At 46.8% G+C, this 26,379-nt stretch overlaps 1 protein-coding gene across 8 annotated transcripts in view; it reads left to right on the top strand.

Annotated features, from left to right (window-relative positions):
* The window catches only part of ARHGAP22 (Rho GTPase activating protein 22), a 209,160-nt gene that overhangs the window by 82,946 nt on the left and 99,835 nt on the right, over window positions 1–26,379 (top strand). For all 8 annotated transcript variants that reach the window (XM_032141987.2, XM_032142012.2, XM_032141992.2 and 5 more), the window contains one exon: window positions 17,535–17,622. In XM_032141987.2, coding sequence (XP_031997878.1) covers window positions 17,535–17,622 — 88 coding nt within the window. The remainder of the gene's footprint in view (window positions 1–17,534; window positions 17,623–26,379) is intronic.

Genomic DNA, 26,379 nt, shown 5'->3' with positions numbered 1-26,379 from the left:
TATATCTGCTGAACCAGGCTCTGTTCTAAGTGTCTTGCACGTATTAACTTGCTTTAATTCCCACAGCAACTCTGCAAGATACGTGGTAGATAATCCCAAAGATGGCTGCCACTCATTCCTGCCCCTTCTCCCAACAAGCAGAGTCTGTTTCCCTTCCCCTTGAATCTGAGCTGTCTTTGTGACTATTTGACGAACAGAATAAGACAGAAGCGATGCTGTGCCATTTCCAGGTTTGGTCTCTGTTAACTTAAAAATCACACAATTTATAAATTTAGACAGGAGATCTTAGTTTTCGTAAAGCGTTGCAACCTGCAGGCTGGCCATCTGCAGGCTGGGAAGCACAGCCTCTGGTAGACCCGGAAAGGCAGGCACTTTGAGGGAATGGATGGTAAGGCAGGAATTTATGCTGAGCAGATTAGCTAAGTAGGGTTACAGGAGGAGCTACGAATATTCACAAAGAGGGTCCTGACGCGTGCCTACTGAACATCCATATTAAATGTGATTCATATTCACTCCGGAGCAGAGGCTTAACATTTAAATGCATTGCAGGTAGGCCCTATACAGCAATAGGTGAAGCAGGGACCTGAAAGCCCTCCATGTGCAGCCTCTTGTTAACCAGTCAGAGCCGGCCTATGGTTGGTGGTCTTTTATCAGGAGAAAGTTACTGACATCCATCTCTTGTCCAATCAAAGCTGTAGTTGTGACTTGTGGACCAGGGGTTGGGGGTCAGTTAGTCAAGGTCTAATGGTGAACTACAATTGTTTTAGCACTTGTTTCTTAGGGCCAGTACCTGTTTAACTGCTAGAGAAAAAGAAAAACCTGTGGCAGTTAGAACATTGTTTATTCTTTAAGTGTAGGGGTGTATGACTTAACTGTTGGTTGGAATGGCCTTGGGTCTTATTTATAATTTGGTATCTTATTGCCATAAAGTCAGTTGTATGATCGCTACTGTAACATTGCTGGTCGGATGCGGTGTCTAAACTGAAGAAGGATGTAGCAAGGCATGTTTGACCTCCTATCACAGCCAGGAACTCAGTTTTTAAGGTTTCCCTAGGTTCCCCTTGGCCAAGAGTGTATTTATTTAGTCAGGTGGGGGCCTTAGGGTTTAATTTGAGTTCTCATCCCTAAGAAACCAAGCACGTTTCTGCTTTGCTCTGAAAAGCCGCCACCATGCTGTAAGAATGTTTGACTAGACCACAGAATGATGAGGAAGCGTGGACGAGGAGAAAAACCACACGGCCTAGATGAATGAGTGAGGCCTTCCTTCCTGGACCTTATAGCCCAGCTCAGCTGCCGAATGCAACTGTGTCAGTGACTCTGGACTAAGCTATATAGAGCAAAAGAACCATCCACTGATCCCTGCCACGGTATCATGACAAATAACGGATCACTATTTTGTAGGCAATAAGTTTTGGAGTTTTCTTACACAGCAGTAGATGATTGAAACAATTTAGGAATGAGTACTATCGCCACTGTCCCAATAAGGAAACTAAGGCACAAAGAGATTAGGCGACTTTCTTAAGATGCATAGAAATTAGAACAAGGGAGGGGAAGCCCCACCAATCTTTTCCATGGTCAGACCAGGTCACTTCTGGAGAGTGACGGTCCCCTCAAAGCACTATATTTTCAAGAACAGGGCAGCAAGAGGAGTCCAAACTCCTGTCCATAGGAGGAATAACTGAATAAGTCATCTGGAGAAAAGAAATCTTGCCAAGGGACAGTATATGAAGCTCTGAATCCTCATATGAACAAGACCAGAAGACAAATGAACAGATTCCCTGATTTGTCTTCTACACTCCATTCCACACTTCATTCTGATGGAGTGGTCTACTGGTGGTAGCAGGCTCCAGTCCCTGGTGCTGGACAAGTAGAGGCCAGACTATCACTAGGCTAAGTGGCTTGGAGAAGAGCTGACCACTGGGTAGCAGGTTGGCCAGAGATGATCTCCAAGAGCCCTCTCAACTCCAGAAGTCAAAAGTTCATCTGAGACCTTATAAGGCAAAGAGGAATGGAGGAACAAGAACTACATTCAGCCAAATCCTAGCAGTTTTCAGAAGTTCCACCCTAGATGAGTCAAAAACAAGGCCAAAGAAGCAGGCATGCTCTGGAGGTCTGGCCAGAGCAGGGCAGTTTCCCAGAAGTCCCACTGTGGGCGCCCCTGGCAGTCTTCAATGGCCATTTTGTGCAGAGTGTTTGGAACCCTGACTCCACTATTGGGCCAGGTGAAGGTCTCTGGGGAGACACAGTTGGTGGCAAGAGAGCTGATGGATGCAGACCTTGATGCCATGGGGCCCTTGAAGATAGGGTCACTCATGGATCTCATTGCTCTTGGTGAATTTGCCCCTGACCTCCTGAGAAGCCCTGAAGAGTCTGACTTCACTCCCTCCTTCCTACTTCCCACCTGTAAGTCTCTGTCCACAAAAGAACAAGCAACTGATTACCTCCCAAGCTGCTCCCATAGATCTTGCCACAGAAAATTTCAGTTGATCTATCTACACTCAGAAAAAAACAAACCTAAGCATAAAAGACAGGCTCTCATGCATCCCCCAGACCCTCTCTGCTCCAGGATAAGCCAGCAATAATTGAAAAGTGTCTTCTGCAGCACGTTAGAGAGCACCTTGAGTTAATTAGGAACTGAGCTTCACACTCCCATTAGTGCTGCAGAAGAAAAATTAAACAACAGATATTTCCTTTTTTAAAATATCCTGGGGGACAACTTGAAATGCTTCTTCCGTGAAGAATTACTCATTGGAGTCATAAAAAGAGAGAGGGGTATCATTTATTTAGGTTCAACTATGAGACTTTGTGGCTTTTTTAAAGGGATGCTGTATTTTTGCAGCTATTTTAGAACCATAATTCCCCACTATTAAACACATCAAAATGAAAATTCTATTCAAGCAAGTTATTTTAAATCAAATATAAATTTATTTACTAAATTGAAATTGGCAATAGCAGCCGTGTTTTTAAACAAATTTCAAACAATATTTAGTTAAAACCATTTTTTCTGCATGTCAAAGAAAAACACAAGATTTAAGTAATCATACAAAAATACATTTTAAGGTTTATTTTATACCATCCTGCAGGGTTCTGAGAGCAGGCCCCTGAAATGACAGCACCAGTAATACCTGGGGACTAATGTATGGACAGCAAAATTCTGCCACTGTTCTAGGAAAAGGAAATCAAGTTAGAAGAAGCCTGATGACACCTCAAGACCAAATAAATTACAAGTGGCAATGTCTTGGTTGCCCCCGAATTGTTTTGCACCCAGAGCTATACTGCCTACAAGACGGATCTTCACCTTCTAAAAATGACTTTTGTGTTTCCTCCAGTGTTACCGGTAGTAATGAGCTTCTCTCAGGGTCTGCTAATTTAAGTCAGCATGGATATTAGTTTACAGCACTTAAAGTTCTCCCACTTGTAATAGAGCAGTCCTTTGGCTTTCATTGTAACCCAGTTAATTTACAGTAACAGGTAGAAAAGTGATAATTAAATTATGAGTTTTATCAATCACAAGGCAGAAAAATGAATCAAGTAACACTGAAGCAGCATGGGAAACATATTTTATTCATTTTTCAAAAGAGCATAACTTATGTTTCTTCGTGTTTGGAGCATTCTAGCTCCTTAATGCATTGGTGGAATACTGAGTTACAGTTGATCAGCATAATGGAGGTGGTTTGGAAGGGCTGCCGAGGATGATGGGTACATTTCCCAAATGGACTGTGGTCTTTGCTAAAGACAGGGATGAGGTGTGCCTTCCTCAGCAAAATGCAGCCAGTGCCCTTTGGCAGCAGTTGACTCAGCAGATCAGCCTGGCACAGCCAGGGCAGGTCAATGCAAAAGTGTCTATACCATCTTACTCAGGCTAACCTGTGCTCAACTAAGCAGCATGGCAGCCTCTCTCACAGAGACACCATATATCCCAGAGCATAGCACTAGTTTCAGGGCCTCCCAGAAATAAGACAGAATCAAACCATTTTCAGCCAAAGGAGGGCCCCACCCACTCCAAGGAGGGGCCCTGGACCTAGAATCAACATGTCCCAAAAGTGTATTTTGAGCAGAAAAAAATCTTCCAAGAGTGTGCTTTTAGGCTCAGGACAAGACGGGACAGCACCAGTGCTCCCAGTCTGAGCAGCTGGGTCTGTTCATTGTGGACAGAGAAGATTGGAAACACTGTGCAACCCCAGAAAACATGGCAGGGACCATGGCATGGAAGAGCAGGGCGGTGGTTCAGTGCTGCCAACCCAGGCAGTGGAGAGGCCCTGTGTCCCCATGGGCTCCTCCTGGTGGAGGTGGGGCCAGGCAGCACCTACCAAGAGCTCCCAGTTCTGGAGGAACCGGAGAGGCTGTTTCACACCCAGCCGGCAGGCTCTGAAGAGCAGCGGAGACAGTGAGCATCACAGTGGTGCAGCAGTCAACGCCCATATCCACCTGAGTCCCAGATCAGAGAAAATACCAAAAAGTGGGTGGTCACTCCCTCTGGAGAGGCTCAGAGCACGTGCCCTCTGAGGGCTGGTTCCCTGTGAACCAGCCTCAACTGCAGTGTCTGATGCAGCCACCAAACGCCATGGACAGCCAGAGGGATTCAGCTCATCTGAGTTTCCCCTTTAGCCCCTCTACATGGAACACCAGGTACTTCAGGGGGCAAAGAGGCCTACCATATGGTCCAGTAAGCCAAGGAGGAAGCAGGGTCATTTGCACACTCCCAGGATCTCATGCTGCCCAGGGCATGTCATTCAGCTAGGACTGGGCATGGGGTCCACAACCCCTCTTGGACAGTGATCTAGATCAGTTTTTTCTGGGCTCCCTCCGATGCTCCAGTCCAAAAAGTGAGGCAGGAAGCGGGTACTACACGGCCATCATAGCTTGAGCCAGAACCTAGACATGCCATGCTCAGTGCTTCTAACCATCAGAGTAAGACAGCTCCCATCAGCCCAAGGCCCCCAGAGTCAAAGTAGATGAGACTGACCTCTCCTTTCTTTTTCCTTCCCAACATCCAATCCAAGGAGCAAGGAAATCAGCATTATTAGTTAAGTGGATTTACCAGCATGGAAATACAATGTTTAATTAGTGCTATGATTTTATAACTTCTTTGTTCATGTGGCCACGTGATCAGCTAAGGACAAAATTCTCTAACACTTATTTTCTCAGAATAACATCTAATTAGTAAAATGAACAACGTTAAATGTCGTTGAGATCCCAGCAGCTAAACATAATAAAAGTTTACCTCTCACTGTAGTAATGTCTGTGGTGGGCCAGATGTTGGCCTCATCTTTCTCTGTGGTCACCAAGGTTGACTCAGGGGGAGAGATAGGAGAGAGGACTGGACTGGAGGTCACTGGCAGTTTTGAAAGGACCAGGACTGGAAGTGGATGCTGTCACTCCTGCCCAATCCCACTGGCCAGAACCCCATCCCATGGCCCCAACCTAAGCACAAAGGACACTCAGAGAGCAGCCCATGGAGATTTAATGACACTAATGGTCTGCCCCAAATGTGTTGTAAAATCACGTGCACCTTGGCCTCTCCTCCCTTCTCCCAGGGCAAGCTAAACACTAGAGGATTCAGGAGCTCCCCTGGGTAAGCATTCTGTTCACTAGTCCCTTCCACATTAATCCTGCTGCGTCCCTGTGGCACTACTCAGCACCCAGCCCCGGGCTGCCACCAAGGCCGGGACACTAGTACTAGTGACTCTTCCCAACGTGGCATGGCATCTCATTCCCATGAGCATGGTCGCAGGCATTAGAATGTTCAGGTGAATGACAGGACCGAGAGGAAGAGAGGCTGAGCCCAAGGCCACTGGGTGAGGACCAGTAGAGCAGCCTCAACCGCAGGGTCTTCTGTAGGGCTCAGGAATCCAGTGAGATGAGGCTGCCTGAAGGGGTAGACCCCAGGAGTGACTCAGGGCAAGTCACAGGCACGCTGTTTGGTATGGAGTCTAGTGCAAGGTCCTGGCTTACAACAGAGCAACCAGAACTTTGCAAAGAGGACGCACTCACCCTGAAAAGGGCACTCCCTGGGGTTTGGAAGAGGCCGTGAGCTCTGAGACCTGAAGGTTCTTGAGGGCTCCACCAGGGTTTCCAGCTTAGGCTGCAAGTCTATCCCAGGTCTCAGGCCCCAGGCCCTGGGCTCATTCATGGCTCCAAGCTGGACTTCCACAGGCTCAGGGCCTGAGCTGTGCAGCCCTGAGAGTAAGGGCTTTAGGGGCTGTGGCCAGTTGGGAGGGATAGGGAAGGTGCAGGGAGCCAGTGTTCTGCCTTCAAAGCCCCTGCTCTCTGCAGAACATGGTGCTGACCTCAACACACTGTCCCTGTGGCACACCGAATGTGCTGAAGATTCTCTAAAAGGACCATGGATAGCCTCATGACACAGTGAAGAAGCAGGATGTTCCCAGGGCTGATCTGCTGACTGCAGACCTGTGGATCATAACAAGAGCATTTGGAGTTCACAGGTTCACAGCTGGTGGTGTCACTGTGGAATCTGTTGGAAGAAGCTTCAAGACAAAGTCATTGGCAAGGAAACAAGCTGGACAAATTATGTCCAGGAGTTGCCCTCAACTCCTTAGGGAGGGAACGTTCCTTTACCAAGAACTCAATTGTCTCCAATTTTTACAATGCCTTTTTAAATCGGTATTCTGGACAGTCATGGGGCATGGCTACAGGCTTGTGTGATAAGGAAGCAAGGAGGATGCTTCCCTCCTTGGCACTGAACTTCATTCTGATCTGTATTATTTATGTACTACTCAGAGACGTTCAGTTCCTGGTTGGGTGTCAGGTGGATAAAGGTTTTTAAGATTGATCTGAGGCCCCAATCAGAGTTAACAGAGATAAGGAACCCTGAGCAATTGCTTTTTAAAACATGCCTGCCGTTTTCCAAGATGCTGCCTGTGGAGGATTTTATCAGGAGACTTGGTAAGAAGAATTGCAGAAGTTGTTTCTTCAGGCAGTCTCCTAGACTAGGTGAAAAATGAAGACTTCCCAGAGAGCCAGTCTTTGATCATGTTGAAAAGTGCGGAATTCAGACTGCAAAGACCTCAAACTGTTGCAAACTCCAAAGGCTGGCCGATAGGAGGATTACAGACATCCCGGGCCCTGCAGGAGGTCCCCGTGAACTGTCATCACACACTAGGAAGCAGGGCCCTGCCTTCACCATGCTAGGACTCCTGAAGTCTGTTTCACACCTCATTTCATGGCACAAGCAGTGGTATTATTAGGGGAGGGGAGATTGTTTCTACAAACAGACCAAACAAATGATACAGTGGCCAAAATGAGTTTTGAGGTCATAATTATGATAATTCATATTTATATAGGCCCCTAGTGCATACACAGCACTATTTCAGATGGCCCAGTGACAAATCTGGGACAAATATCTTCATTTTTACACAGAAAGAAACCAGGCCTCAGCCTGGTGGAACAGGCTGGAACACACTTGTCTGTGTTCTACCTAAGCGGCAATGTCACAGTAATTACAAACCCTGTAATAATTCTAAGTGTTTCTATCTATTCCCACTCCTATAAAATGTTCATGCACAGAGTCTTCTCCTTGGCCCTATGATAATGCATGATCACAGCAACAGCACTTTACTCTCACTGGGCTCTAAACCTGGGGAAATCCTCAAAACACCTCCACATTGCAGAGGAGGAAACGGAAGTTCAGCCAGGTTGCACAGGTGTTGGTGGTGGAGGACCTGTCTGACCCTGACCCCCAGTCATGAACTCACACAAAACCTCTGCAGCACTGCCCTTTCTTAGGATGCTGCCATCCTGGGTACCTGCTACAGCCCAGCTCCATTCCATACGCTCTGCTCACTCGATCCCGTTTAATTCTCAGAGATCTGTGAGGGAGATGCCACTACCCCATTTAACAGACAGAGAAACTGAGGCTAAACTTATCCTGAAGTTTACTATCACTAAGCAGTGGTGTCAGGATTGAAACCAGATCTGTCTGGGGCTAAAACCTGTGAGGTTTCCATGACAGTCTTACAGGATCTCGGATTTATTATGTAATGGGTGCTTATCTTTTTACGATTTGGGTGAGTTCTGGGTGTGAGACATCTGACTAGAGACATGTGAGTAGAAATCATTGTTGCTGTTGCTGTTGTTAATCTCATTTATTCTCCTGGACTTAGCTGAGGCTTCCAGACCATCCGGTGTTCTGGGAGCTGTTCCCAAGACAGATCATTCTTTGCAAAATGAGCTATGGCAGTCTCCTGATGTGGGCAGGGGCTCCCTGCAGGCAGAGATGTGTGCAGACCCTGATCAGAGGACCTGGAAAGTACTTGCCACTTTATTTCAGTCTGCGGAAGCTTGAGGGGACTGTCACCCTAAATGCTTGCAGAAGAGAGAGGGAAAATCACTCTTTGTTTCCTGAAAATGATGGATGGGCATTCTAGGCTGAAGAAACACTGTGCAGGCTGGCCTGGCCCCAACACATGAGGTCGGAGAGTATGATGGTAATCAGATGGCAGCAGCACATGAGTTGGGCATGGGCAGTGCTGCATGAATTAGCTGACTGCTTTCCTCTTCAACTTTAACGTTGTTTAAATTTTATGTTGATGCAAATAGGATAGGGCAAAACATGAAAGCTCCTTCACCATTCCCACCACTCCCTCCTAGAGTGTAAGTTTTCTGTGCTATTTCTATACATTAACATGTAACCTGTGGGCTCTGGGAAGAGGACAGTAATAGACACTGGGATGGAATTGTATTAAAATTATTTTTCTGGTGTTCTTATTTCTTAGCAATTCATCTTAGAAACCTTTTGTTTGTACCTCATTCTGGTATGGCCTTACCAGAAATGATTTAACCATTCCTCTGTTGACAGATGAACAAGTCATTTCTCATTTTATGTAGTAAAAAATGTTACATTGAGGATTGTTATGCATCCATTTTTGTGCATTTGTTTTTCCTTAGAACAAATTCTTAAAATTCAATACAAGGTTACAGGACACTTTATTTTACAATTGTTTTGGACATTGCAAAATTGCTTTCAGAAAGTCTTGATCAAATTACGTTCCATCAAAAGTGTATGAGAATGCCCATTTCTGTATGCTCTTCCTATTACATGGTCATTAAGTACTGACTGTCCTTTTAAATTGAGAATCTTATGACAAATTTATTGACCATTTGTATTTCTTCTATTAATTGCTTGTTAACACCCTTTACCCATTTTTCTATTGGGTTGTCTTTTATTTTAACAACATATTTTATTTATTTATATTGGATAACCCAATATGTCCAAAAATCAGCCTTTCAACAAGTAATAAATATAAAATTATTAATGAAATAGTTTACATCTTTTATAGCAAATCTTTGGAATCCACTTATAGCATATCAGATTTACATTGCAAGTTTTTATCACATATATGTGATCTGTATTTAGATCTTATCAAATCTACGTTTGAAGTAGATTCACATACCCAACTTGTTTCAGATATACTGTAGTCTACTGTAGTATAAGGTAGAATAATGGCTCCCCAAAAGATATGCCTATCCTAATCCCTGGAACATGTGAATATGGTATGTTACATGACAAGCATTTAATTAAGGTGGCAGATAGAATTAAGGTTGCTAACCATCCGACCTTAAATAAATTATCCTGGATTGGCCAGGTGCGATGGCTCACGCCTGTAATCCCAGCACTTTGGGAGGCCGAGACGGGCAGATAACGAGGTCAGGAGATCGAGACCATCCTGGCTAACACGGTGAAACCCCATCTCCACTAAAAATACAAAGAATTAGCCGGGCATGGTGGCGGGTGCCTGTACTCCCAGCTACTCGGGAGGCTGAGGCAGGAGAACGGCATGAACCTGGGAGGCGGAGCTTGCAGTGAGCCGAGATCGCACCACTGCACTCCAGCCTGGGGGACAGAGCGAGACTCTGTCTCAAAAAAAAAAAAAAATTATCCTGGATTATCCAAGTGAATCTAATATAATCACAAGGGTTCTTTATAGTGGAAAGGGAGGCAGACAAAGAGGTCAGAGTCAGAGTGATTTAAAGATGTGAGGCTGCTGGCTTTGAAGATGGTGGAAGGGTGCAGGAAGACTTTAAAAGCTGAAAAAGTGAGAAACAGATCCTCCCCTAGAGCTCCAGAAGGAACAGCGGTGCCAGCTATTGACTGTAGCCCGGTAAGGCCCATTGCAGACTTCTGACCTCCAGAACTGTAAGAAAATAAATTTTGAGCCACTACGTTTTTAGTAATCTGTTAGGAAACAAATACATATTTCTAAAAGTTTTTTGATAACTGAATCAAACTCGGTTTTTCTTAACTGCTTTATGGAGGTATAATTGACATACAATGAACTGCACATATTTCATGGGCACAGTTTGGTAAGTCTTAATATAGATGTGCATCTGTGACAGTATCACCACAACCAAGGCAGCAAACGTGTCCATCACTGCCAAAAGCTTCCTTGTATCCCGTTGGAATCCCTGCTCCCACTCCCTTTGCCCCTCCTGACCCCTGACCCCAGGCTGGTCCACTTAGTTCTCATTTTCTACAATTTTATAGAAATGGAATCACACAGTATGTACTCTGGCTTGTTGTCTGTCTTCTTTCCTGTGGCATAATTATTTAGAGAAGCATCCATGTTGCAGCGTGCATTAAGAGTTCATTCATTCATATTGCTGAGTAGTATTGCACTGTATGCAGGTACCTCAATTTGCTTATCCATTCACCTGGTGAAGGCCATTTGCGTTATAGCGAATTTTTGGATATTAGAAATAAACCTGCAATTATTTGCATACAAATCTCTGTAGGGAAATGTGCTTCCATTTCTATTGGGTACATAAGTAGGAGGGGAATGGCTGGGTCATATCCCAGGTGTATATTTAACTCTTTTTTCTTTTTTCTTTTTTTGAGACGGAGTCTCGCTCTGTTGCCCAGGCTGGAGTGCCGTGGCTCAATCTCGGCTCACTGCAACCTCTGCCTCCCGGGTTCCAGAGATTCTCCTGCCTCAGCCTCCTGAGTAGCTGGGACTACAGGCACATGCCAACACTCCCTGCTAATTTTTGTATTTTTTAGTAGAGACAGGGTTTCACCATATTGGTCAAGCTGGTCTCGAACTTCTGACCTCGTGATCTGCCCACCTCAGCCCCCCAAAGTGCTGGGATTACAGGTGTGAGCCACTGCCCCCGGCAGTGTGTTTAACTCTTTTAAGAGTCTGCTTAACTGTTTTCCAAAGTGATTGTCGTTTAACATTACCACCAACAGTGTACAAGAATTCTCGGTCCTCTGCATCCACACCAACACTTAGTCTGGTCAGTCTTTTTACTTTATCTAATAGATATGTAGTGGTATCCGATTATGGGTTTAATTTGCATTTTCCTAACTACTAATGATGTTGAAGATCATCTCATGAGCTTATCTTCCAATCCTATATCTTCTGTAGTAATTATCTGTTTAAATCTTTTGCCTATTTATTTAAATTGGATTGTTATCTTGTTATAGAATTTTGATGGTATTTTATATATTTTGGGTACAAGTCCTTTATCAGATACATGACATTCAGATATTTCTCCTAGTATGTAATTTGTCTTTTCACTCTCTTAATGTGTTTGAAAAGCAGTTTGTTTTAATTTAAATGAGTCGTATTTATCAACTGGTTCTTTTTTGAGTCAAGCTTCTGATGTTGCATCCAAGAACTCTTTGTCTAATCCAAAGTCATAAAGGTTTTCTACTAGAAGTTTTATAGTCTCAGATTTTGTGTTTAGGTATATCATTTTGAGTATATTTTTATATATGGTGTGAGGTATGAATTGAGATTCATTTTTCTGCACACAGATATGCAGTTGCTCCACCATCATTTGTTGAAACACTATCCTTTCTCCAATGAATTGCCTTTACACCTTTGTCAAAATCAATTATCCATATATGGAGATAGATAGATGGATAGATAGATATGGAGGTATATATGGGTCTATTCTGACCTTCCTATTCTGTTTCATTCATTAATCTGTCTATTTTAATGCTAATATCTCATTGTTTTGGTTGCTGTAGCTTTACAATGTCTTGAAATCAAGTAGTATTAGAACTCCAACTTGATTATTCTATTTCAAAATAAGCATACTTTCCAGTGCATTTTATGAGGTTAGCATTACCCCTATATAAATCTAGCCAAAGACATTACAAGACAAAGACACTATAGATCAATATTCTTTGTGAACGCAGTTGAAAAAATTTTCAACCAAATTTTAGCATATTGAATCTAACAATACATAAAAAAGAAAATACATAATGACAAAGTGGGGTTTATCCCAAAAATCCAAGGTTGATTTAGTGTTTGAAAATTATTAATGTAATTCATCATATTAATAAATGAAAGAGAAAAAAATAATCATCTCATGGATTCAGAAAAAGCATCTGACAAAATTCAATATTGCTTCCTGATAAAAATTCTCAACAAACCAGGGATACAAAGGAGCTTCTTTAAACCTGTGAAAAGCTATCTATGGAAAACTGAAAGCTAATATCATACTTTATGGTGAAAGACTAAAAGCTGTTTCCCTATGATCAGGATAAAGATAATGATATTTATTCTCACAACTTCCATAAAACACTTTCATGGAGTCCTGCCTGGTGTAATAAGGCAAGAAAAAGAAATGAAAGTTGTTCAGATTGGAAAGGAAGAGGTAAAACTGTATCCATACCCAACATAATTGTTTATGTCAAAAATCTGATGAAGCCTGCAAAAATCTACTGAACTAAAAAATGAGTTATTATTGTTGGGGAAAATGAAAGCTCTAAATAAATGAGGAGTTATACTGTGTTCATTGGTCAGAAGACTTATTATTGTTAGAATGTCAATTCTCCCCAAATTGATCTATGCAATCCCAATTACAATCCCAGTAGGCATTTTTCTATTAATAGAAATTGACCAGCTGATTCTAAAATTCATATAGAAAGTTAAAGGGCCTAGAATAGCCAGACAATTTTGAAATAGAATAATTAAGTTGGAGTTCTAATACTACTAGATTTAAGGTCAGATGGTTAGCAAACTTAATTCTATCTGCAACCTTAATTAAATGCTCGTCATGTAACATAACATATTCACATGTTCCAGGGATTAGGACAGGCATATCTTTTGGGGAGCCATTATTCTAACTACTACAGTATATCTGAAACAATTTGGGTACATGAATCTACTTCAAATTTGATAAGATCGAAATATAGATCACATATATTTGATAAAAACTTGGAATGTAAATCTGATATGCTATAAGTAGATTCCAAAGATTTACTATAAAATATGTAAACTATTTCACTAATAATTTTATGTTGATTACTTGTTGAAATGCTGATTTTTTTGACATATTGGGTTATCCAATATAAATAAATATGTTAAAAATATATTGTTAAAATAAAAGACAACCCAATAGAAAAGTGGATAAGGGATGTTAACAAGGAATTAATAGAAGAAATACAAACAGTCAATAAATATGTCATAAGATTCTCCATTTAAAAGGACAATCAGCACTTAATGACTATGCAATGGGAACAGCATACAGAAATGGGCATTCTCATACACTTTTGATGAAACATAATTTGATAAAGACTTCTTGAAAGCAATTTTGCAAGGTCTAAAACTTGCAAATACTGAGCCCTCCTAGATGCAGACAAAATGGCACATTCTTTGTCCATTAGCTACTTACACCAATGGACTGCATTTGTATGGAGCTAGAGATGCATTAAGTCAGCTGCAGCCTCTCAGGAGGAACTTAGATACATAGGCTGAGCAATTCGCTAACAGAGCAAATTAACATGAGCTCAGACACATGGGGAAGGGGGAAAGGGCCCAACATTTGTGGAAATCTATCATGTGCCTGGAGTTTGTACACTCTTTCTGTACCTAGGTGCCCGTCTGCAAACTGCCATTCTAGGTGCAAACTGTGTGCCTGATTCCTTCTGAGATACAAACGGTTAAGCCCTGACCTGGCACTACAGTAGGAAGGCCAGCTGGCAAAGTGCTGACACTCACTTTGGGCTCCTCAAAGAATTCCCAGGACCCTCATAGTTGAGGGCAGTGTCTGAGGTGCTAGAAGCAGGTATTGGTTCTTGTGACCTGCATGTGTCTAAAGCACAGAATCTTGGCCAAAAAACAGGCTCTCAAAGGCCACTGGGGCCAGATATTGAATCATTTAATCCTCACGACAGCCTCATGAAGCAGATACTATTATTGTCCTCATTTTCCAGGTAAGGAAACCAAGGTGCTGAGTGAGCTCATGAAAAAGGTGTCATCTTCTGGCCACCTTCCCTAGACTAGTGGTTCTCAAAGTGTATTCCCCAGGGCTGTCAGCATCAGAAAAATGGTTAGAAATGCAAATGGTCCTACTTTCCCCAGACCTATAGGGTCAGAAACTCAAGGGTGGGGTCCAGCACTATTCTGACTGAACACTTACATTATTAGAAATTAAATCAGGCCGGGTGGTGTGACTCACACCTGTAACCCCAACACTTTGGGAGGCTGAGGCAAGAAGATTGCTTGAGCCCAGGAATTCGAGACCAGCATGGGGAAGATAGGGAAACCCTGTTTCTACTGCAAATTTAAAAATAGCAAAAATTAGCTGGGCATGGTGGCATACACCTATGGTCCCAAGTAGAGGTTGAGGTGGGAGGATCACTGGAGCCCAGTAGGTAGAGGCTGCAGTGAGCCATGATCGCAACACTGCACTCCAGCCTGGGCCACAGAGTAAGATCCAAAAAAGCAAAACAAAACAAACCAAACAAAACAAAAAAACGAAAAATAATATTAAATCACAAAAAACTACCGATAAATGTTACAGTAAAAACAAAGGTTAAAAAGTATTCAAAATATATCATTTCCTAACTTAATGTACTATGACTTCACATACTATGTCTTAAGCTCTGGAGGTTACTGACATCCATTGCATCCGTGTGGTGCAAACACTATGGTGCATCTCTTCTCAGCTCCACATGCAATGACGTCACAAAATGGGCCATGGAGGGGGAGGGTATTTATATCACTGAAGTTAGCAAACACTCCAAATCAGGGTACTTTATAGTTTTCAGAGACCCCATTGTTAAACACCACCAAAACACCAGGCTCTCTGTGTTTTAACAAGGCCTGGGGTGACTCCAAGGCATGTTCAATGTTGAGACCTACCCTGAGTGTCTCAGCTGAATGCTATATTCTGACTCCATTCACATCTTTTCATCACAGTCTTAGCAAATGTCATACCAGGGACCACAGAGCAGACTCCCTCTGCTCCCCAGGCCCCCAACCCCCACCCAGTCCCAGAGCCACATTCTTGACCTGTGGGAGGCAGAGGAATCTGGGCAGCCGAGGGCCAGTGCTAGGGCCTCTGCAGTGGTGGGGGGCACATTGGGATTCCCCTGAAAAGTGAGCAGCGGATCCCATAGTCACAGCCTGGCTCTCCACTGTGGCTTCTTGCAAACAAAGTCAGTTGGTGGCTGCCATGATAAAGATAGGGAAGCAAAGAGTAAAGCCTGGGGCTCCAGCATTGGGCACACCTGAGCTGACGTCCCCAGCACACCCTTGTGGGCTGTGGGCACAGGGCTGGTTGCATCACCTTCCTGAGCTCTGTCTGCTTGTCTGGGAAGACAGGAATGGTAGTATCTACCCCCCTGGGGTCTCTACATTAAATCCAATAATTTAGGCAAAGAGCCAGGAATATAGTACAGTCTTCATAAACAGAAACTATTACTGCTTTTCCATTTAGCTATAGTAGAAAGCAATGTCAATGTCAATATTGTTACTCTGCTTGTATGGATGACAGATTTTGGGACACAGAAAAAAAATAGCAAAGTACCCAGAATGAATGACACAGGGACTCTTACTGAAACAGCAAATGCCCGAGATGCATCCCATTAGCCAGTGACGGATCTCACCCACACCCTCTAATGAGCACATTTCTCCATCCTGGGGCTGTGATCCTAATTTATTTCCAGTAGCTCCAAGTTCTCTAGCAAGAAAGTAACCATTAATTCAGTTACAAAGATTACCAGCTGGTTCTCTGGTTTATTGCTGTAATTCCTCTAAAGCAAGCATCTGCGGGTAACGACGATGTTCTGCCTTTCCACATTAACGTTGCTTAAATGAGAAGAGGCATTTCCATGTGTCCTTGCAGCACAAGATTCCAGCAGCACATGGGAGGCTCCCATCACCCTGTGAAAGCCAGGATTTGCCTGGAAAATATTGGGGGGTTGTACTCTGTGAGTACACATGGGGGTAGGGGCAGGAGGCGACCTGGATACAGCAGGTGACTTTGCCCCTCACTTCGGTAAATGCAGACACAGGGATGTGGTGCCCCACTAGGTGTGGAGCCCTGACATACCATAATAGCAGGCATTTATTTAGCAAACACACAGTTCTCACTGTGTACCAGTACTAAGTACTAAGAACTTCCAAGTACTAATTCATTTGATGCTCTGAACATCCCCACAAAGTATTTTATTATTCCTGTTTCACAGATAAGGAAACTGGGGCACAGACAGGTTGAACAACGTTCCTGTAGCTGAGCCAGGATTTGAACCCAGGTAGTTGGTTGCAGGGATGGAGTTCAAAATGGGTTTCCCATTGAGAGGACCAAAAATGTGTAGTGAAGCCATACCAAGTCTGAGTTGAGCAAAACCAAGCATGAATGAAATAAAGGCCTCAGCACAGCCCATAATCACTGACATACAGAGGGAGGATAAAGGAGGCCCTGCCTAGCCTGGGGGTTGGGGAACGGTCAATCACAGCAGTTATAACACCTCATCCTCTTGAGTAGGACTTACCACATGGGAATCTGGCATCTCAACCCTCCTGAGACATGTGAGTTAGTGTCCCATTTTGCAGATGTGGAAACTGAGGTTCAGAGACATTGAGCGGGTTACCTGAGGTCACACAGCCTGGAAGTGCAAGGCTGGGACTCAAAGCCAGCCTCCCCATCCCTATACCTCATGCTCTTTTTCTGCACCTTTCAGCCCGGCTGCCAGACCTCAGCACTAGAGAGCAGGTGGAGCCGCCCTCTGTCATGCATATACATGCACCCCAGGCACCTGGCACTCTCTGTAGTGGGGTACCGTGTACGTGGTAGCTGACTCCTATCTCATAGGTAAAGAAATGAAATCTCACCCAGCCAAGAGGTGGCAGGACTGGATGCACACAGATCTGTTGATCCTTTCCCCCATGTTGCCTCAGGAGCCAGAGTGCCAGGCTTCTCCCTGACCCTGTCCAGCCTAAAACCCTGCTGGCCCAGAAAGGCTTAGGTGGCACACTGGATCAGGCGCTCCCAGTGGTGGGAGCCTCCCTCCCTGCTCCAGAGTTCCCCCTGCCTGTGGGCAGAGCTCCTCCAAGCATGTATGCAGACAACAGTGTCCACCTTAATCCACCTGGGACCCTGAGTAGGCCTCATCTCTCCCTGGGAGAGGAGGTGTGTGCCCCTCCCTGAGGCCCAGCCTTCCCAGCCATGACCTGGAGGGCCCCAGGTCCTAACCTCTCCTCTCCAGGGACCCTGACAACAGCAGTCCCCTCCCCATCATCTCATGCTCCCTGTGTTTGTGTTTGCCTCCTTTTTAGGGATTTATTTCTCTACAAGGGACACAGGTGACTGATCTTCCTCCTGGCCCCGAGGACCCAGGGAAGCACCTCTTTGAGATCAGCCCAGGTAGGCCTGAGCACCTTCCAGCTCTGCGGCCCTGGTGGGGGTGTTGCCATGCCCCTGGCCTGGGAAGGGCGGACCTTCATGACACTCCTCCCGCAGGAGCCCAGCACAGTCTCCAGGCATGACTCGGAAATGTGGGCCAAATCGACAGGATACTCACATGGGGAAGAAATTAGAAAGTCCCATCAATTATCTGGACAATAAGCTTTTGGGTAATGCGAAATGAGGATTTTTAATTTCACGATAAATGCAAGGAAAGAAACTAGTCAATGGGAACATCTCAGGGTGAAAATCTAAACACAATACCTGGAAATAAAGCCAGGGAAAAACACTAGCACAGGTCGAGAATGTTTAAGTAAGGATGATTATAAATTCCAAGGCAGAGAATTGGGATGTGGCAGGAGGAAGGGGAATAATTTTGCCTAAAGAACTACTCTACTGTCAAGTTAGCAGTTACAAAACAATATTTTAAACTTCCAAGTTTGACAATGTCGTTGTTAATGCACGAAGTAAAAGGGCCTTGCAGGGAAGCCAGTGTACATGGCAGGGCCGGCTCTGCTGTCAGCCAGTGTTTTCTTTAGCTTGGCCTCCCCCAGAAGCAGAGCCTGAGACAAGGATCTGGCATGAGGAAGGGAGTCAAAGAAGGGAAGAAAGCCAGCCCGGGCGTGCTAGTGAGTGGATTGCTGCTGCAGGCATCCTGGCTCAGTTCCCACAGGGGCTTCTGGACACAGTGCAGAACAGGAATCAGAGGAGTCTCACCCAAGAAGTGAGGCTGGGGCTCTACCCACCCACTCCCACCCCCCCAAGTCTTTGAGAACTGCTTTCTGGGGAGTAACCGACATTTCTGGCCTATCCTCACATGGACCAAACTCTGCAGACAGAGTCAGCCTTCAGGGACAGATGCAGATGCTTGAAGAAGGAGACCACTGGCAGGGTGATGGGAACAGTGAGTGCTGAGGGGTCTGGGAAGGGTACCAAGAGTGTCAGCTGAATTTAGACATCCTGGGAAGTGGTGGCTGTGAACTGAGTGTACTAGGGCCTCACTGGGGCCCAGTGAACCAGTAAGTCTATGACTGGTCGCAAAGCAGTAAAGCCACCCCAGCCACCCTGAGAAATGACCTATTGGCTGTCCACTGAGGGAGCACCCCAGGCTCAGGCCACGAGCAGAGGCTCCTTGGGAACAGGTATGAGCAGATCCTGCCTGGGATAGGGGGATGTCTACCTTTGTCCTGTCCATGCTAGAGTTCCCAGGGGCACAGGCTGAAGTTGAAGTGCAGAAACACCCTTTCCAACTGTATGACCCTGTACAAAATTCAAGTACCTATGGTTTCACTTGGGTATTCCTTTTCATCTAATGCAGGAATCTTTGTAGTAAAACTGCACATCAGAAGGTGGTAACAAAGGGATCCTGGGGTATGGAGTAGAAAACAGAGGTTGACTGTGGAACCAGGAGAAAAGGCCTCAGCTATTCAGATAGAGAAGGAATGCAAGTAGTGAGGTAGGCAGGGCCCTGCCATCTAGGCGAGGGATGTGGCCCCGGCTCTGGGGAGAGGGGTAGTGAGTCAAAGCCAGAACTAGAAGGTAGAGGTCAACACACTCCAGCCATCAATTCAGAAAGGCACCGAGTGTGTGCCCCATAGACCAGATAAGGGACATCACCTGTGTGCATGTTCATTATCTGGGTCAGAGCTATTTACAAGAATTTATTTGACTCTTGCCAGTGGTGTTGAGGGTATGGGGGGCGGTAGGAGAAGACCCTTTGCCATATAAGATAACATAGTCACAAGGTTCCAGAAATTAGAAGATGGACATCTTTGAGGACCATTATTCTGCCTCCCACAATACTCCCAACATCTCTCTAAGATAGGGAATGTCGTCAGACCTATTGTACAAAAACAGACCGTGGGGATTAGAAAGAATCCCCAGAGAGACACACAGCTAGTGGCCGAGTTGGGGCTTCAGCCCAGACATTCTGGGCTGCACACTTACCTTGCCCTCCAACACAGGCATCTGGCCATCTGAGGACCCCTACAGATTCTAGCATTTTCCCCACCTGGGCCTAAGGACTTTGTTACAGGAAGGAAAGTTCCTGAACTCCTTTGTCTCAAGCACAGCAACAGCAGCCTGCCTGCGCATCAGGTTCCTGCAGATCCTGAGAGCTGCTCCCCAGAGCTTCCCATCTCTGCCCTCCAGTCTTTGTTCAGCTGCTGAGCAGTTCATGGAGAACAGGACGGGTGGTGGGCGGTGAGCGGACCAGTCAGCCTTTGCAGAGTGCGGCACGGCTATCTGCAGAGCAGAGCACAATGCCGGTGCTGCCCGGGGCCCAAGAGTGGTCTCCTCTGCTCCCCTCCCACTGGGGGCTCCGGATGTAGGGTGCTTACTATCAGCCTGCTCAGATGGGACCTGGGAGGCTGCACTCAAAGCTCATGCTTGGTTCTGGCTGCAGCTGGCAAAGCTCCCCATCCTTCACAGCCCATGAAGGTGTCAGGCCAGAGGGGTAAGGTGAATCTCCTGAGGCCAAACAGCTGGAAGGTAGGGGAGCCTGGACCTTCCCAGGTCAGCCTGACTCCAGAAGGGTGGGCTTCCTGTTACAGCAGTTGCTGACTGAGGCTTCAGCTATAGGCCATGTTGGGGCTAAAAATGAATAAGAAGAAGATTGGATGAACCCACCCTAAACCACAGCAACATGCAGTCACAGGAAGGCCAAGAAACCCATTCACATCCAACTCAGCAAACCTCTAGTGTGACCTCAGCTTTGAGCCAGCCTTGTGGGGCCCTGAGATGAGCAGGGGTCCGTCTCTGCCATTAAGGAGTCTGGGGACATTTTCTTCCTGAGCTCAAGGCACAATAAGGACTTATCCTCACTAGGTCGAGCACAGTTACCCAGGGGCAGGAGCAGGAAGTATCACCAAGTGGGCCATGCCAGTGTGCACCAAGCACAGCCCCCGGGGGAAGCAGTGGAGTCCAGGCTGGGTGGGCAAAGGGCAGCAAGTGCAGCTGGAGGGACAAGGGGCTTCTCCTACAGTTCCGAGGGTGCCGGGTGGCAGGCTCTGAGAGCAGTGAACTAACAGGCGCAGGAAGGAGCCTAACAGCCCCGCCTGGGGTCTGGGCCTAGGCCAGGAAATCAGGGCAGGATATAAGGAAGGAGGACAAACCCCGGATCACTTCCAGGCTATGCCTGTGCTGGCGTGTGGCACCGGTCACACCACAGTGGATCCCTCACTCTCCAGCTAGCACCCCCAAGAGGAATAAAAACTTGACAACTCTTGGAAATGTGACAGAATTCCAAGGATGGTCATGCGTAGAATCACCTATGTAAATTTTAAGCCATAGTTCTATTTGTGCTCTTCAACGGTATAAAAAATGACAATGTTTTCAAAGTAGAATTTAAAATGAGGAAACATTATACTGTGAGTGCCATCTAGTGGAGAGATCTGCCAGTTCTGGGCCAGAAAGTGCAGGCCCTGTTGCCCATCCCCAGCCTTTCAGCCAGCACAGCTAGATAGGAGTGGAGCTTGAGGCCAAGCCATCTGGCTTCCAAAGCCACACACTAAAACTGCCCTCCAACACAGGCATCTGGCCATATGGGGCCTCCTACAGATTCTACCATTGTTCCCATCTGGGCTGGGAGGTCTTGGAACTTGATACAACATACACGTCTGGTTCCAAAAACACCTGAGAACCTGCACATCCAGCCACTGAGCAAGACACAGAGAAAACACTGTTATAAGGGGGCTTTAGTGCCAGTAGGACTTCTGTCCTCTTGTGGCTGTGGCCTGCCATTGCTTCCCCGACATGGTCAGTATATAAAGCTTACTGAGAGGTGGCAGCAATTGTTTTGGGCAGAGGTGTCGGTCTCCTCCCTGGAGCTGTGGGGACACGCAAGAAAACCACTTATAAAATTTAAGGGAGGCTGAAAGGGTGACTGGCATTTGTGTCTTGCTTGGACAGTTGCTTACACACAAGATTTGCTTTTCATGGTTACCAGGCAAGGAAAATCTAACTGAGGACTGATGGCAGATGGGGTTCTGCCAAGCAGAGAGTGGGGCCAGGCACACCTCCTGCCGTAAGCATCCAGTTCTCAAGAGGAGCAGAATGTGAAGCCTCTGTGGGACCACAGGCCTGGGCACTGATGGAGAAAAGAGGGTGACATGGGCCCTCAGACTTTCTAGAATTCTCATAGTGCAGGGCAGACAGGCAAGATACCACCTGCAGGAAGTCAGCTGAGATTTGAGGTCAGAACTCACAACAGATCCCCAGGGCCCAGAGGAGCTGGTTGGGAGGGTGCCCCTGCCCCAGTTCACAACACCATCCACAAGGGAGGGAACTGCAACCTTGCCTGGCAAGCAAAGAAAGATCTGCATTTCCTCTCTGCCTCCTTCCCACCCCAGTGCCCAGGGTGCAGTTCAGGGAAGAGTCTAGGAGAAGCAACCCCCATCTATGCCAGCACACCCCAGTCCCTGAGGGCCACAGTGCTGGGGGAGCAGCACAAAAAGAGCTTTGAACCAGATGTGAGGGAACAGAATTAAGGATTGGAGGGATCCTTAATGAGACTGTTAGAATAACTAAGAGTGGCACACACTCTGGACCCTGGGAAAATCACCAAGTGAGCAGCTACTCAAAGGGAAGGTGGGAAGTGATACGCATAGTTATTGGGAAAGTAAAACCATTTCATGTTTATTCTCCAGTGAGCTTAGCTTTTTGTATTAGGGTAAGTGAAATGCTGAAATAACGCCCAAATCTCAGGATCTTGACACAAAAGTGTATTTGTCTTTCATATAAAGTCAAAAATGAACACTTGTGATTGGCAGGCAGTTGGTCTCCCAGCATCTTCCTGTTTCATGGTTTCGCCATCTGAAACCTGTGGCTTGCAAAGGTATCCTAGTTGTTTCCATGCTAGGAGGCCATCATGCCTGGGACATGTGTTAGTCCAGGCCTGGAAGTGGCCCCATCATCACGTCACAGCCCATTGGCCAGAATGCAGGTTGTGTGGCTACACCTAGGAGCAAGAGAGTCTGGGAAATGGAGTCCAGCTCTTTCCAGGAGGAAGGCAAGGCTGGTTTGGTGAACAGTCAGTAGTCCTGCCATTCTGTATAATGATCTGTTACCTCGGAGTAAGAAAGACACCTTCCTACCCTCACAGAATTAACAAGGTCAGGGAGACAGGCAGGAAGGCAGACATTGACTCATAGGATGAGAAGGACTAGGAGGAGAGTAAAAAGGCAATTGTGTGAGCCTGGAGGAGGGGACCCTAATGCATGCAGGGAGTACATAGGACTTCCAGGATAAAGTGACAATGACCCTGCTCTTTGAGGGTTAAGTGAGAGTCAGCCAGGTGAAGAATCAGGGAGAGCAGCTGGGCAGAAGCAGCAATGGGCAAGCGCAGTGGGCATGGGGCCTGTGTGTCTCCTTCACACCTTAGTTCCAAGGCGCTCAGCACATAGGTAACTGAATTTAATGTAAGGATTGGAAGCAACAGGAGGTTAAGCTTTCTACCAGAATGAAAAATTGTCCTCTGTGGCAGGAGAATGGGCAGTGGTTCTCAAGCTTTAGCGAGCCTCCGCCTCATCTGGAGGGCTTGCAAAAAACATTGCTGAGTGGGCTCAGGGTCCCAGGTGGAGAGGCTGCCCCTGGTGTAGAGACAGTGGGGGACTTAGAATCCTGGAAGGGTGAATGAGATGGGCCTCACAGGGGCAGTGAGTGAGAGGAGGTTTGAGTTAATTGGGGGTAGGCAACGCTACAACCAATGTTTTAATTCTAATAATTATTATTCTAGGAGGAGGAGGACCGTATAATGTATAAGATGCTGGTTTGTGCTTTGATCTCCTGGCCATTTTTAATCCATAGGTCACTTGCCTCAGGGGAAGTTGAGGTCTCTGGAGCAGAAAGCAGAAGTCTCCTGCTCTCCCACCCCAGAAAATTGATGTAGACGGGGTCGGGCAACAGGCATTCCCCTAGACTGGTCACCCTGCCCCCAGCAATGCCCCAGGAAGGTGACAGGCATGGTGCCACCAGGAAAGCTGGCTCCAGGCACCAGGGTCCCGCCTCAGACAGACACACCATAGTCAAGAAAGGCAGGGGAGCTACCTAGCTTCCAGCTCCAAGTGACTGCAGGTAAAGACATCAGGTGACCAGGAGGGACCGAGAACAGCCCATTCTCATTTGCCAGGCCCCATGTAAGCCTGACCACAGCAAAGAGGACCCCTTCCCTCCATCTCAATAGTAGCTGGGACTCAGCTCCCTTCCAGCCTGGGAGCATAGGGCTTGGAGATAGAATTAACATGATTCTTTCTAATAAACATCATATTTGTTGAGTGCCTGAGGTTGTAGACCAACGTGTGTATGAGTGCTAGTGGGCTAAACATTCACTGAGTTCCTTCTAAGGAATGAAGCTGAGCACACCACGTTTATCCTCACCACACTCCTGGGACTAACCTCTACTAACCCATCTAACAGGCAAGGCCCCTGGGACTCTGACAAGCTAAGTAACTTGCTGGGATCTGAGGGCCAGTGAGCGGTGGAACTGCACTTGAGCCAGCTCTAACCCCAGAGCCCTGCTGTTCCTCAGCCTGCTGAGGCTTGCTCCCCTGGGGCAGGCATGAAGGAGCCAGGCCACACAAAGGGACTGAGACTCAAGGACCCCCAGGTCCTGCCCACCTGGTACTTCTCTCTTGCCAGGGCAGCTGCCTGGCAAACCCTGTCCCTCCCAGCCCTTTGAAAGCTGTCTGCTCCTTGCAGACTTGATCCTGGGGGCCTCTCAGACCTGGGCTTTTTGCTGATGTGGGCATCCAGCCCCAGGCCAAGTTTAGGCCTCCCTTTAAATCCACAAGGAGCGGGTGGGGAGTGGAAAGGCCTGCTTTGGCACTCTGGGCAAAAAGCGTTGCTAAATCCCAGAGCAGGCCTGTCCCCAAAAAACAGCCATGTTTGGTGAGATGAATTAGGTCATCTGTTAAGCTTTGTAACTCATTGCTAAAATGCTTCTTCTGGAATTAGCACAATGCTATTGAAGGGAACCAAGTGGGTTAGTGCTATCAAAGGGAACCAAGCAGGTTGGCTGCAGGCTTGAGACCAGAGCCACAAGTCTTTCTAGTGAGTAAATGTAAATGGGATGGGGCCAGGGGATTGGAGATTAAGAGTCCTGGTGGGAGCGGGTTGCAGAAGCCAGCTCTGGCTAACTCTAGCAAAGGGGAAATTCACCAGAAACCAGGCGGTGGGATGGGGTGGGAGTGACACTTGTGGATGGGGCAGGCAGCTGGGCTGTCACGGGGCCAGGAGCTGGGAGGGGCTAGCGGGTGGTGCTCTGTGCTGGGAAGGTTGAATCTTGCCTGGCTCTGCAATCCCAGCATGGCTCACTTGCCGAAAGCCCAAAGTCTCCGTATCTGTTCTTAAGCTACATGCCCACCCCTGACTACACTGGGGTGGTGAGGAAGGGCCTGTCTGCTCTGGCATCTGGGCCAGCCCTCCCAAGGCTTCGCCTAGTGGGGGCAAGGAGACTGCAAAGGAACTTGGGTGCCTTCCAGAGGGGAGAGTCAATGACGAACGGCCAGTCTCTGTCAAATGTTCACTGCTCCAGATGGTCCATGACTATATTTCTGCAGGGCTGAGTGTCACATCATTGGCCTTGCCCTTTCCAAGTGCCAGACAAGGGGCCAGGATGGGGTGCCTTTTCAACAACATTGCACTGAGCCAATGGTCCCCCACACTCAGGAGCAATTCCTACTTGTGGGGAAGGACCTGAGTGTGCAGTGCTGAGGATTAGCCCGAAGAAGACATGAATGGCCACCCGGGATCTGAGGAAAAGGAGGAGGAGGAGAGTGCTCTGTTTTCTGGTGCAGAAGGAGGTGAAGGGTACCACAGCTGCTCTGAGGCCTGGGTCTAGTCCCCATCCTGGAGCACCTGTCTGCTTTGGGCTGGGAGCCCCGTATTTCTCAAGATCAGGGTCAGGAGACTTGGGGGCCAGCTGCACCATTCAGAGGCCTGTCAAGCTGTCTGCTCTCCCACAGAGGTCCGTGCTCCTTCCCTCCCACTGGGCTCCTTGGGGCCTCCCGCCAACTCCCCAAACACCAGATGGGCATCCTGCAGGCAATAGGAGGCCTGGACAGGGATGGCTTTGAGGTCTTGGGTTTTCAGCTCCAACCAGTCTTCAGAGACCATGGTAGTAGCAAAGCTAGCATTGTGTCCCGTGGGAATCAGGGTCATGGGGTTGACTGTTGCCAGACATACCACACACGGATGCAGATGTTGCCTGGGCAAGCTGGTGTCTGCATGTGGAAAGGAAGCTTCCGAGGAAGAGCGGGGGAGGCAAGCCTGGGAGCCATCTTCCTGTTTGTGCCCATTTTCCACACACTCTCAACAGACACCAAGGGCCTTGCAGTGTCTAGTCAGTGCTGTTCCAGACCACCCATCTCTCCAGGCCAGAGTCAGGGAGAGCCAGATGCAAGCATAGCCATGCTACTCAGGGACTGTGTGGGTTTTGACAAGTCACAGAGCGCTCCGTGACTCAATGTCCCATAAACTGGGGGTGAGAATATTGCCAAGCACCTTGGGTTGTGGTGAGGATTCACTGAGAACCCAGATCCTGGCTCATAGTAGGTACCTGGTCTGGATAAGCTCCCCTCCTCCCTGCATGCTCTCTAATCATTAATCGTTATGATTAATAACAGCAACCCAATCCCATCACAATGCCCTGTGATGAGTGCTCTGATAGAGGTGTCCCTGACTGAGGCACTTTTATCTTCAGCTTCATGATTACCCTTGGCC

The sequence above is a fragment of the Hylobates moloch genome, unplaced genomic scaffold (genome assembly GCF_009828535.3).
Source record: "Hylobates moloch isolate HMO894 unplaced genomic scaffold, HMol_V3 SCAFFOLD_3, whole genome shotgun sequence".
Classification (NCBI taxonomy): Eukaryota; Metazoa; Chordata; class Mammalia; order Primates; family Hylobatidae; genus Hylobates; species Hylobates moloch.
Note: the sequence above shows the minus strand (reverse complement) of the source record. Positions and strands in the feature narration are given on the sequence as shown.